Source organism: Schistocerca americana, chromosome 1 (assembly GCF_021461395.2).
Source record: "Schistocerca americana isolate TAMUIC-IGC-003095 chromosome 1, iqSchAmer2.1, whole genome shotgun sequence".
NCBI classification, from domain to species: Eukaryota; Metazoa; Arthropoda; class Insecta; order Orthoptera; family Acrididae; genus Schistocerca; species Schistocerca americana.
Genome location: NC_060119.1, coordinates 697,946,940 through 697,960,735, shown reverse-complemented (window position 1 = coordinate 697,960,735; position 13,796 = coordinate 697,946,940). Strand labels below are relative to the sequence as shown.

Below are 13,796 nucleotides of genomic sequence, written 5' to 3'. Positions count from 1 at the left end.
GCCTTGTACACCAACGATCGTCTGCCTGGGGGAGTACAAAACGTGATTCATCTGAACTAGCCACGTGTCGCCACTCAGTGGACGTCTAGTTGCTGTAATGGTGTGCAAATCCCACCCTTCGACACCGATGAACAGCATTCTACATGAGTACATCAACCAGACGCCCGTTGCTGGGGCCCACACTCAGCAATGTTCACTGGGCGAACGTTTAGGAGGGACTGTTGGTAGCCATTGTTTCACCTGGGCGGTCAGCTGCTCCACATTGCCTACCTATTCCCCCTACACATGTCCACAGCCGTCGTTACCGCTGTCATCCATGGTTCGTGGTGCACCACACTTGCCTCATCGCCGGTTTTGGATAGCGCCATTTTGCCATGCACGGTATACTTTAATCGCAGCGGCATCCGAACTGTTTACTCAGTTAGTCGCTTCGGAAATGCTTGCACCATAGGGCCGCCAGTCAATGATAATGCCATTCTGGACGTCATGTAAATCATTCCGTTTCCGGATTACGCCAACAACTGCGCTATTTGCCGTACTCCCCCCCCCCCCCCTTCCCTCCGATACGCGTTATATAACCTCCACAGTTAGTGCCGCCACCTCCGATCTGTGAGTGGACATTGCACGTTGACGTCGAACATCGGCAGTGGCCAAGTTGATGTGACTGGACCGAAAAATAGTGCAGTTACATCAGTTGGACAAAAAATTGTAATGTGTTCATTAATGTATACTGACTCGCTCCGCAATTTGTCGATGAAAGAATCGGTCAAGTTATCTATGGAAAATTTAACTAGCTGTATTATTGCTACGCCAGAAAAGTCGTCCAGCCGCAGAGAGTTAATACTATCCATACGAAGACAGAATTGGCCGCTAGTTGGTTACCAACCGAAAAACAATGCCCTTAGCCTTACATCTTTCTGTGCGAAGTGTCATGGCTAGAAATCCAGCAGTAGTTGCCATGGCTTGGGGAAACTATGAACAAGGATATCGCAGAGACTTAACTTGTGTAATTCAGCTTAAGCTTCTTATAATATTGAACCACAGCGCAGGAAATAAATATACGAGATCTTGGTAGCTGTTGAGATGTTGCTAATTTGTTATAAGCACTTTGGGATCTAGTTTTCTGTGACTTCTACACGGTACCATAACTTTCTTGTGAGCAGTCTGTCGGACTTTTTGTAATTACTTGTTCAAATCTCGATGGTCACTGGAACAAAATCCGCTTAACCCTTTCAGCCCCGAATTTTTTTCTCGATGAAGGACCATCTTTCTTTATATGGTTATGCTCTTAGGTGATTTTTAACGATTTCAAAATATACTTTTTGCACTTGGTTTCATTTTATGTACTAAAATAACTAATTATGAAATATTGTCCGTTGTGATAAACAGTGTAATGACCATTCAATAATTAACATCCAAAATAAGAATAACAGTGTCAATTATGCTGTGGAATATAGCGAACCAGCCACATCCATGAATTCTGGTGGTCACGAGCTGCTGCGCACTGCTGCTTTGTAGTGATGTCCAACAGTTGACAGTAATTGCACATGATGACAACGTTGAACATTCACAAATATGTACCTCAGGCTCCCATCGGGAAAAAATACTTCTGTTGAAGCTAACACACAGTAAAAGTTAATGTACGCAATCGTAGCCAGAGAGTCCGAAAGCGTTCACGGGCCTGGTCATGGTTTGTAGACGTTCCACAGCGGTCTACCGTCGTAACATTGATACAAAAAAAGCAATGCATAGAGGAAGGGGGAAGAAAGGAAATGAAACTCGACGTGTTGGGAGGCTATGTGCTGTTATTTCAGTGAACACAAAGTGGAGTTAAATTTATAAAAAAAACTTGGCAAATGAGCCCACTTATCGGTATGACGTTGTATCTTCTGCGATATGGACAGATGTGGAGTGTCTTAAATACCAGCCGATGGTGAGTACATGTAAGAAGTCACATTGAGATACAACCAGGGTACTTCGCTTTTTTTATCAGGCAGTGTATATTCATGAGGGCTAAAATATCCCACATCAATTTTTTACAACGACATTGTACAAAAATTTATGACGTCAACACCACAGCAGAGATATTACCTTTAGGAAATAGTTTCACTGGGAATCGCATCCAATTTACTTCGATGTCGATCACTTGCATTTTCTTTTGCAGTAGGTGACGTAGTTGTATTAGCAGCACTCTTCTTATCCACTATTCATGTGTGTATATATCACATTTAGCCTCGATTTTTGGAGAGATATATCTTATTTTATAAGGGATCTAGCAGATCCACTTTTTAAAGCAAGCTGTAGGTCTGAGCTAATTTATCACCTGTAGCAAGAGATTTCTCTGTGTATGAGTTATTTCTCAATACATCAACCTAAACGGTGGTTGGAGAGAATATTAGGAGAGTTCGTATATATAAGAGGTATGAAGCATAATTGCAGTAAAGACACAAAATTTAATGAAAACTAGCCTTTTATTTACATTTGTCATTTGCTTTTGCTACACGTTGGTAGCTATTTACAGGAGGCGAGAGTCAGACTGCGTCTAGTAGTGGACCTTTGCATGTGGTGTGGCGAGGGCAGCATGTGCGGTCTTCAGGGGCGCTCCGTAGACTCCAGCAGCGGCCGCTGGGTTCAGTGGGTATCCACCAGCACCGGGCACTCTGCCAGCTGAAACAAAGTGCAGAAAGTTAGAAAGACACGGGTACTACAGCAAGGATTCACTGCTCCCGAGAAAGCAAGGTGATTCTAAACAATATGTGTTGAATTGCGTGCTTATTCTATACTAGGTACGTGGATCAAATGAACACTGAAACACAGCTTACATAAGTATTTCGACAGCAAATTTTTCACAATATTAGCTATTACAAACAGTTACACGCGACAAGGAGGCTGCAATAGCATTAATATGCTGTATTCAGCTGCCTGTGCACACTAAAAGTATCATGAGGAGGATCCCAGAGAGGATGAGGTTTGTAAAAAGAAGTGACGTGACCTAATCGCTCAGATTTTACCTTCAATGACAATAACCCCGAAAACCTACAGAACTATGTCGGGTACCATTTTATCAGTGACACTATACCCTTTAAAAAATACTGTAACAACTGTGTAGTACACTTTCGTTCCTTGTAGTCAAGATCACGATACGAGTTAGTGTCGTGACAGTTGATCCAGAGGAACACAGTTCGATGACTACTGGTGTAAGAAGTAAATAGTCCACAAAGGGAGAAGAGGTGGCACTCTGCTATTTCTTTCAGTCAGACTAAGCACCGATGTCCTGGGTTATATCTCAAATGCCTCTTATGATGTGACGTCACAGAATTTTCACTCAGACTTTCCTTCATTCCACAGTCCTTAGTACCAAATGAAGACATAATTGCACAGAACAGTTGCTCGTTGCAGCGCCCCACACAAAACAATTTCATACTAGAAATGTCTTAGTATATAGATAGACAGATGAATGAATTTGAATGAAGCTGAATGAATCTAAGACTGTACTAAAGGGTTTCTGTACTGTTCCCAATACTACACAACTCCCACACTACTATCAAGGATTCTGTTTTATTTTGAGGTTAGTTTTTGAATGTTTCATGGATCATACTTGTGAAAACTACCATTAATATGGGACATGCCAGTATGTTTAAAGATGAGAAAAATTTTCTACGTGATCGCTAAGATAACTCTACTTTTGGTTTAATAATAAGCTGCAACACATCTGAGAGATGTGACCCATACTATCTACTGACAAGCTCATATGGTGTACAGAAGCCGTGAAGTAGAAATTGTTTCAAACTGTTTTTGAAAATTTCATTCATTCAGAATGGAGGTAGACTACTTCCTCTATTCAGAAATATGTTAGGCTATTGATTGTGGAGCCTATTTATGTTATGAATGCTGTTGTTATTAACGGGTCATGGTTGATTCTTCATAAAAGACATTGACAAAGTAAATGTATTGGTAGCATGCCTAATTCTTTAAACAGCTGCCTACGTGTAGTTCTTGAATGGAGCCCAAATATTTTTACAGTACATTTGTGTCTATGTGTGGAACTGCCCTAGAAAGTTATCACCTATGAACAATTTTTGAGAACATTCCTTCTGGAACTACAAATGTCAACTGATCACAGTTACTGCACGATACTTGCCCCATTCACTACCACTGCCTACCACCATGTAAAATACTGTCTGAAGCGGGTCACATTTTGACCAGGCTCGATCATCCTTGTCAATAAATATTTTATTACAGCCAAGATTATTTTTAATTCAATTCCGTAATGACATCAAAGAATGAACATATATGAAGTAAACTAATTTTCTAAGGCTCTTGTCACCAAAATCAGCAATTAAGTGTAGAGAATGTTGCAGAGCTCAAGATTTTGAGAAAATCTGTGACATGTACCATTACACTATGAAAATCTAGACAGTTACCTGCGAGGGCAGCCCTGGCGGAGGCGGCGGCTGCGGCGGCCGCAGTGGCTGCAGCGGCAGCAGCAGGCGATCCAGGAGGAGCGCCGCTCTTGGAGACCACGGCGTTAAAACCGACGCCAGGGGCGGCCGTGTAGTCCACAGTGCGGACGCTGCCGTCGGGCTCGACCAGGCTGTAGCTGCCCTCCACCACGTCGCCGCTGCGGCTCTCCTGCTGCTGCTTGGCGTCGCCGGTCAGGGCGTCGCTGACGCTGTAGCTGAAGCTGTACTGCGGGTTGGGGTCGTAGTACGGGTCAGCCAGCTCGGCGGGCAGCCCACCGGCCAGGCGGTCCAGACCGGCGTAGCGTGCTGCACCGAGACCAGCGTAACGTGCTGCACCCAGACCAGTATAGCCAGGGGCTACTCCCGCATAACCAGGGGCGACTCCAGCGTAGCCTGCAGCGATACCATTATAGCCAGGGGCAATACCAGCATAGCCAGGTGTGTACCCGCTCAGTGCAGCACCAGACAGCCTAGCCCTGGCAGCAGCGGCGGCGGCAGCAGCAGCAGCTGCAGCTGCAGCAGGACCAGCCACACCAGCACCCACTGGAACACCTGGTCATAAAAGCATACATGTGTGTAACGCAGAACTTTTTTATGGTTTTCAGTTCACTTATTGCTACTGGTTGTGCTGGGTTGATGTTATATTAAAATACTGAATTCCCTGAACTGTATAGTCTGTTAAGCATATATGAGAACCCAAGTTTAAAAGCATGAGGTTGTTGTTGTTGTTGTTGGTGTTGTGGTCTTCAGTCCTGAGACTGGTTTGGTGCAGCTTTCCATGCTACTCTATCCTGTGCAAGCCTCTTCATCTCCCAGTATCTACTGCAACCTACATCCTTCTGAATCTGCTTGGTGTATTCATCTCTTGGTCTCCCTCTATGATTTTTACCCTCCACTCTGCCCTTCAACACTAAATTGGTGATCCCTTGATGCCTCAGAACATGTCCTACCAGCCGATCCCTTCTTCCAGTCAAGTTGTGCCAAAAACGTCTCTTCTCCGCAATCCTATTCAGTACCTCCTCATTAGTTATGTGATCTACCCATCTAATCTTCAGCATTCTTCTGTAGCACCACATTTCGAAAGTTTCTATTCTCTTCTTGTCTAAACTATTTATCGTCCACGTTTCACTTCCATACAAGGTCACACTCCAAACAAATACTTTCAAAAGCGACATCCTGACACTTAAATCTATACTCGATGTTAACAAATTTCTCTTCTTCAGAAACGCTTTCCTTGCCATTGCCAGTCTACATTTTATATCCACTCTACTTCGACAGTCATCAGTTATTTTGCTCCACAAATAGCAAAACTCCTTTACTACTTTAAGTGTCTCATTTCCTAATCTAATTCCCTCAGCATCACCTGACTTAATTCGACTACATTCCATTATCGTCGTTTTCCTTTTGTTGATGTCCATCTTATATCCTCCCTTCAAGACACTATCCACTCCGTTCAACTACTCTTCCTAGTCCTTTGCTGTCTCTGACAGAATTACAATGTCATCGGCAAACCTCAAAGTTTTTATTTCATCTCCATGGATTTTAGTACCTACTCCGAATTTTTCTTTTGTTTCCTTCACTGCTTGCTCAATATACAGATTGAATAACATCGGGGACAGGCTACAACCCTGTCTCACTCCCTTCCCAACAACTGCTTCCCTTTCATGCCCCTCGATTCTTATAACTGCCATTTGGTTTCTGTACAAATCGTAAATAGACTTTCGCTCCCTGTATTTTACCCCGGCCACCTTCAGAATTTGAAAGGGAGTATTCCAGTCAAAATTGTCAAACGCTTTCTCTAAGTCTACAAATGCTAGAAACGTAGGTTCGCCTTTCCTTAATCTAGTTTCTAAGATAAATCGTAAGGTCAGTATTGCCTCACGTGTTCCAATATTTTTACGGAATCCAAACTGATCTTCCCCGAGGTCGGGTTCTACTAGTTTTTCCATTCACCTGTAAATAATTCGCGTTAGTATTTTGCAGCATGAGGTATTCTGACCAAATGAGACATATAATCCTATAATCCATAAATGCAACAAAGTGCATGCAGGTATTCCTCCGCACCTTTAAGTAGTAACTGTCTAAATTCCTCAATACGTACCACACATTCTCTCCTGCATTTTACTAATAGCGTATCTTCAAAATATATAGTGGCAACAGAAAAATAAGTTGTCTGTTTTGATATTAATCTCTCAAGAATCTTATTCTATCTTACAGCTCTTCCTGACTTACGCTAATACTCCTCATCTTTGCAGAAGTACACATGCTAATGACAAACACTTTCTGACCTTTGACTGCCCCAACAACTTAAGTCGTCTGTTACTCTTTAAATTTCGTTGACATTGTTAGCGTATTGCCTATTAACCCCTCGTTTTCTTTTGCTACAATATTTTGCATATACTTTTGTGCTCTATTGTTTTTCTAATACCTTATCATTCTGAGAGTTATTCTGTGCACAATTAAAAGAAAAAAATTGTTAGAGATAATGTTTTTTGTAGATTAAATTCTGACAGCAAAGTGATACAAGTAAGAACGCAAACAGTTAATTGTTTTAATAGCTAATTCTGTGACGATGAGCTCAAATTAACAGGTGTATGAGAATATCCATAATCATAAATTCCTGTCTCAGAAGAAATGCTGTAGTCCTCCGTATGTTCCAACTTGTAAGAAAGTACTTCCCAAGATGTATTACAGTACTATGCACCCTTTTATTATTCTAGATAACAATATTTATTCTTTTACAGGCCCAATAATTCATCAAAAGGAATTTCTAAATTCTTAATATACACAGTTTTCATGATGGATAGGTGTGTTCCTCTTTTGAATGTGTAATGTGATCACACAGCTTTTTTTTTTTTTTTTATTTTTTTTCAGACTCGACCTAATCAGAGGACAATATCCTCTGATTTAATACAAAAATGTAACTTGTTAAATAACACTCTTTTTTACCCAGGGAGGAGACTTTGTGGGACATAGTACTTGCGTGCTACAACCCATTCGTTGATGAACCATAATAACGTTTTCTTTTCTGATGAAAATTCGGATATAAAATAGAAGATGAGTACTAGATATCAGCAACAACACTGAACTAAGAGTATGATAAATGGAACTGATGTACATTTAGTAACGCATGTGTGTGGTATGTTTCCGTTTTCCACGGTTCCAAAACACAATGCTGCTAAAAATGGCATCAGCACCAAAGACAAAATCATAACTGAGTTATGTCAGGCCATTTATCTGGAACATATAGGCATAATTCTAGTGATGCTCATGTCAAACTGCTTACCAGCGACTCCCAGTCGGGCGTTGTAAGGTAGGCCGCCTCGCAGGGCGGGAGCCGCCGAGTAGGAGACGGCGGGAGAGCCCAGGTAGCCCGCACTGGCCGCGCCCAGCAGCGCGCATGCGCACAACACAATCTGCAACGACGGCGAAATATATTTCATAAACACTCTGCTGTATGTGATCTGACACTGGTGATACAACAGAATGTTGATTATTGGCAAGTCTATCGTCTGCGATTACTGTGTGAAAACCTACAGAGAGATACGTAGAGGAAGAAAAAGAGGTAGAAAGTGTGAAAAAGTTAATAGAGGTAAAAAGTACTCATTCTATGGATGTGAACAGAAATTGTAGATTTAGAGTATCTTAAAGGTCTGAAAGAATAGCACCTTGACAGAGACTACCTCCATCCATGTTTCCTGAAATAAAAGATATGTATCATGGATTCTTCAACGCATATGGACGGAAAGGTGTTTCGTTATCATATTAAAATGTAGGAAGGAATGATATGTGCATACGCTGATGTCAATATTGTGTCGTGTGTATTGTGTAACTCTCCCATTTTGTGAAATTCTTAAATTACATCAATTTTCCTTTATCTGGCTGTAACTGTCAGCGAAACGTCTACAGGTCTTTCATAGGCAACTGACTTAAGACTCTAAGGTCAATTTCAAGAGATCAACAGATTCATTTAACTCTCACGGTAAGTTCCAAAATTCGTGAAATCTCTGCTACTGATAGAAAAAAAAAAGAATATGGGGAATATTTGCATTTGTCTCTCGGAATCTGTTTGTTGGATGCTACTTATCCTGCTCTGCAGACATGAAGTTCGCAAGTTTCCCATAAATGGAGGCAGATCGTATGTGGTTCTGCTGACGCAGAGATTAAATGCGTGAAGCATTCAGATGTCTCTAAGACAATAGTAGATTCAAAGATTGGTAACTTCCTTTAATGTTAAGAAATGTAAAACCGAGTACTTCAGAAAACGAAAAAACATAGTATCATATGATTGTAATATCAGTAACTCGCAGATGGAATTGGCCGACTCATCCAAATAACACATTGTGGAGATATGAAATGAAATGATCACATAGGCTTATTCGTGAGTAAAGCAGGTGGTAGACTTCGGTTTATTGATAGAATACTGGGAAAATGCAATCAGTCTACAAAGGAGACTGTTTACAAATCACTTGCGTGACATGCCCTAGAATGCTGCTACACTGTGTGGGACCCATACCAAATACAACTAACAAAAGTTGTTGAACCATACAGAAAAGAGCAGCAAGAATGGACTCAACTTTCTTTAGATCGCAGGAGAGTATCACAAAAGATGATGAAACTGCTGAACGATCAGATTCTTGAAGATAAACGTAAACTATCTCTAGAAAGTCTATTCACAAAGTTTCAAGAACCGGCTTTAAATAAAGACTCTAGGAATGTACTACAACCTCTTACGTACCACTCCAATAGGGTTCGTAAGGATAAAATTAGATTAAAGTACACGATTAGCATGCACGGAGGCGTTTAAACAATCTTTCTTCCTGCGCGTCGTACGTGAATGGAATGGGAAAAATATCCAAATAACTGGTACAATGGGACGTACCCTCTGCCATGCACTTCACAGCGGTTTGCAAAGTATAGATGTATATGTAGATCTAAAAGGCATATAGTAACAGGAAAATTTTAGTAATCGAAATTGATAAATTTAAAAATTAAAGAATATATGGAAGAGAAGATGATTTCATTAAGTAATTTGAGAGGTTTACTGTCTTCATACACAATGGCTACTTCCATTCATAAAATGTGGTACCTGTATCTGTCATGCGTAGGTGGCCTAACTGGAGATCTTTACTTTATTCATAGACATTCGTATGTGACATGTGTATCTATCGAGTGCAGGTGGCTATGATGAGTGCTCGTAGAATTAAGTGCCATGTTTGTATTGTTGATGACGTTCAGAGAGAGGACAGGGGGTGAAACCAGGCGTCACCCCATAACCAGTTCCTCTCGAATGGCACATAGAGTGCCGACGGGCTTAGCGTCCCAATCCGACAGAATCATAACTTTCAGCAGTGTCATCATTCCATGAGTCAGCGGTCAGAGGTTGAATTTCATCTCAGAACATTGGGATCAGAGTTTCTTGATCATGGACTGTATCCCTCCAATTCATCTCTCTTTTTCGCGAGCAAGGTTAGAACTGGTTGCCTTCGAGTAACATGTCTACGCACAAGCGAGCATTAGTGACCTCGGTTACAGAGGCAGGCATGATGTTTCTTGGGGATGAAAGTTTTCTCCTTTCTGAAAGATGCAACCTTCTAAATACAATTTACGAAATAATCCTGGTAATGAAGTCGTCATAGGATGACAATACGCAGAATTAGCAAAATCGAGGAAAGAGAATGTTATTTAGGAAAATCTTTAGCTAATCAATAGACATGTCAATAGGTGCTCCAATACGACTCGTTTTATGCGGAAGATGTACACCCGACAGATGTACAAGCGAGAGACTTTGGATTTAGACTTCATGAGAACGCGAAGGGTTTAAGGAATGATTGAGCCGTATTGTGTGTGTATTGTGTATCGAGTAGGGGACCTAGTAACGACGGCGAGGCTTCGTCCCGCCGTAGCCCTCAGTGGTTCACAACCGCACAACAGACCACAGCAGCCCACCCACCTTACCACCACCCCACACCGAACCCAGGATTATTGCGCAGTTCGACCCCCAGTGGACCCCCCCCCCTCCCTCCCCTCCCGGGAACGTCTCATACCAGACGAGTGTAACCCCAAATGTTTGCGTGGTAGAGAAATTATGGTGTCTATGTACGTAGAAACAGTGTTTGTGCAGCAATCGCCGACATAGTGCAACTGAGGCGGAATAAGGGGAACCAGCCTGCATTCGCCAAGGCAGATGGAAAACCGCCTTGAAAACCATCCACAGGCTGGCCGGCACACCGGACCTCGACACTAATCCTCCAGGCGAATTCGTGCCGGGGACCGACACGCCTTCCCGCACGGGAAGCAGCGCATTAGACCGCGCTGCTAGCCGGGCGAGCTTAAGCCACATTTCTGGTTGTATATGTCTGTAGCGGATGAGATAAAACTTATTAACAGTATTACTGTCAACTTAGTCGAATAAGTAGGAAGATACGTAGGCTCCACAGGCTGTGGAATGCACAGGCGCAGCAGTTCATGGATTCATCATGCAAACATGAGAGGGTCCAAATGGTGAAGATGGTAAAGGCGGAAATGAATGATTGTTGGTGGATGACCCGTTGGTGGAGAAGAGCATATACAACATGCTGAGTAATGAAAGACATTTGCAATGAAATGATGTCTCTGCAGTAAAAACTTTAAAAAATAAAAGTGACCTAGAATGAAAACTTGCACCGTCCTTTCGACACTAGTTGCTGCCACATTCCACTGCGATAGATTTCTCCCCTTGCGACCTCCCTTCTTGGTGTTGTCGCATTGTTGAGATAAGTAAGAGAACTATTTACGAATATAATTGCATAAGTTTCTGCGACCAGAGTCCATTAAAATAAAAGTTCTCTGGGTATGCAAGCGCGTCATATGGTAAACTATTTTTTATTCAATGACAATTATTTTACAATATGAAGACCCTTCATACTTGGAAAACATGTTTTATTGTGAATAATTCGTCGATACGAAAACACATACGTCAAATGGTTAAGCACCATCCACAGAACACAAGTATATTACTTTGATCTCTTATTTGATAAATATAGTTAACCTAACACAGCAACGTGGTAGAAGTAAGATTGTGTTTCCGTTTCCATATTTTCGTATATAAGCAGCATCTTCGTGGGCTAATGGCTAATGCCGCGAACTACTGTGTCATTACTCGTAACCATGATGAAGGAATATACTACAAACCATCCGTATAACTCCTGTAGGGGCCGCAAGTATAGGTGACATTTAAGCAATCATTCTTACCTCACTAAATAGGCGAAGAGAGCGATAGGAAATCCTTATAAATAGTGCACTGTACCATGCACTTCACAGTGGTTCCAACATATACAGATGACTCAGCTACCCCTACTGCTGGGTTTTACGCAACCCATACAGCCTTCAAATACGACACGCAATATTTTTGTTTTCTCTCGATGGCTACTGGCGACTGTTATTTCTACAGAAAAAAGTAAACAAGACGTTTTTGCAGTTAAGTTTTATACTGGGATGCGTTATCGCTAGAGGCTGTAGTTTTCAAATTATTCAAGAAAAACGTACAAAAGTGACGCTCAAACGCGTTTTTCTTGGATGACTCGAAAACCGTGGAGTGAAGCAAAAACGTATCCCAGTATAAAATTAAACACATTAAAAATTTCCCCCAAAGAGTGTTTTTCGTTAATTTTCAGGACAAATAGTTTTTACATAACGAGCGAGAGAGTACGAAAATCTTGTGCGTGGTATCCGAAGGAGTCGTGGGCTGCATAAAACCCAGCAGCTAGGGCAGCTTACTCGCACCATATATGTAAATGTAGATGCAGGTGATGCCTAGATTGCGGTGAAAAGTCGTGGAACTAAGTCGACTCAGTTTCGTGTGGCGAAATGAGAAGCTGCTTAAATGAATAATCAGTGATATTGCCATGCAGATAATGTCAAGTCGAAAGAAGTGACATTCAGATTCTTTTACTTATCTTACACAGGAGAGGTCATTACTGAAATGATTCTTTGGTTGTTTTAGTACCAAAGACTTTTCGAAAATGTAGACCCGTTTCAGAGGCGTACAGTTCATATATAAAGGTGGGTGCAGTATGGTTTTTAACATAGTATCCCTCATTTGGAACTCGTCTACAATGGAGAAAAGACCAACCATCGTTATCATTCCAAGCTACGCGTACTGACCCCTGTACTTATGGCCTGTGTTTTCTAACCCCTGCCCCAGCTCTACCGAGCTCTCATCCATGTCAGAGATCCCGACTGCCCGCCTCACCTGAAGAGCCATGTCAGCTGAGAGCAGATGTGGAGGAGGCGGCCCCTGGTCGACTGACCGCAGCAGCGGCCGTCCCTCGATTTATAGCGCGCAGCGGCTGCCCCCTCCAGGCGTGGAGGACGCGCCGAAGACGTCCCGGCGTGGCTGTGACGCAAGCAGATCTGGTTCGCATCTACCACGCCCGGCTCGCCCTCACCTCTCCCACCGACCGCTCACCGGGGCCACGCCGTTTCGAAAGGAACGGCATCTCCATATGCTCACACGCAACAAAATCACGCATCGCGCTCGTACCGAGACAGGACGTGTTTTCGGAGGGCATTATAGTTTGTCCATGACCCTTGAGTCGATTGCAGTGAAACTTGTTTCTGATCGTGCTGCACACAGAGCCTTTAACATCTCACTGTACGGCAAATCAAACAATAAAAAGTACGAGTGAAAATTGACTACATTGTTGGCATCTCATTTTATGGTCCAAACGTACTCAAGCAGGCGTTATTTACCTTTCATCCACTCGGGTCGATGAAACACCAATTTTAGTTCTCTTAGGTAGCTGCTATCAAGTGTAACTGTCCACTTCTGTGTTATATTAAATTTTACTAATCCTTCTTACAGCTTTTCCACGGATTTTGCTGACGTATTAAGCCAAAATGATGAAGAAACGCCTCACGACATTAATCTACATCTACATCTACATTTATACTCCGCAAGCCACCCAACTGTGTGTGGTGGAGAGCACTTTACGTGCCACTGTCATTACCTCCCTTTCCTGTTCCAGTCGCGTATGGTTCGCGAGAAGAACGACTGCCGGAAAGTCTCCTTGCGCGCTCGAATCTCTCTAATTTTACATTCGTGACCTCCTCGGGAGGTATAAGTAGGGGGAAGCAATATATTCGATACCTCATCCAGAAACGCACCCTCTCGAAACCTGGACAGCAACCTACACCGCGATGCAGAGCGCCTCTCTTGCAAAGTGTGCCACTTGAGGTTGCTAAACATCTCCGTAACGCTATCACGCTTACCAAATAACCCTGTGACGAAACGCACCGCTCTTCTTTGGATCTTCTCTATCTCCTCCGTCAACCCGACCTGGTACGGATCCC

At 42.5% G+C, this 13,796-nt stretch overlaps 1 protein-coding gene across 1 annotated transcript; it reads right to left on the bottom strand.

Moving 5' to 3' along the window:
• Positions 1 to 2,452: 2,452 nt before the first annotated feature.
• LOC124609500 (cuticle protein 21-like) lies at positions 2,453 to 12,746 on the bottom strand. Its single transcript, XM_047140078.1, has 4 exons — positions 12,697 to 12,746; positions 7,750 to 7,879; positions 4,425 to 5,015; positions 2,453 to 2,667 (listed from the first exon to the last, which is right to left on the bottom strand). The coding sequence occupies exons 1-4, from the start codon at positions 12,706 to 12,708 to the stop codon at positions 2,543 to 2,545; spliced, it is 858 nt and encodes a 285-aa protein (XP_046996034.1). The 5' UTR covers positions 12,709 to 12,746; the 3' UTR covers positions 2,453 to 2,542.
• Positions 12,747 to 13,796: the final 1,050 nt, after the last annotated feature.

Excerpts from the sequence above, each read along its gene's own strand:
- LOC124609500 (XM_047140078.1), bottom strand. Across the intron at positions 5,016-7,749 it reads CGCCCGACTGGGAGTCGCTG|GTGTTCCAGTGGGTGCTGGT; the intron begins GTAAGCAGTTTG and ends TTTTATGACCAG. Across the intron at positions 2,668-4,424 it reads CGCCAGGGCTGCCCTCGCAG|CTGGCAGAGTGCCCGGTGCT; the intron begins GTAACTGTCTAG and ends ACTTTGTTTCAG.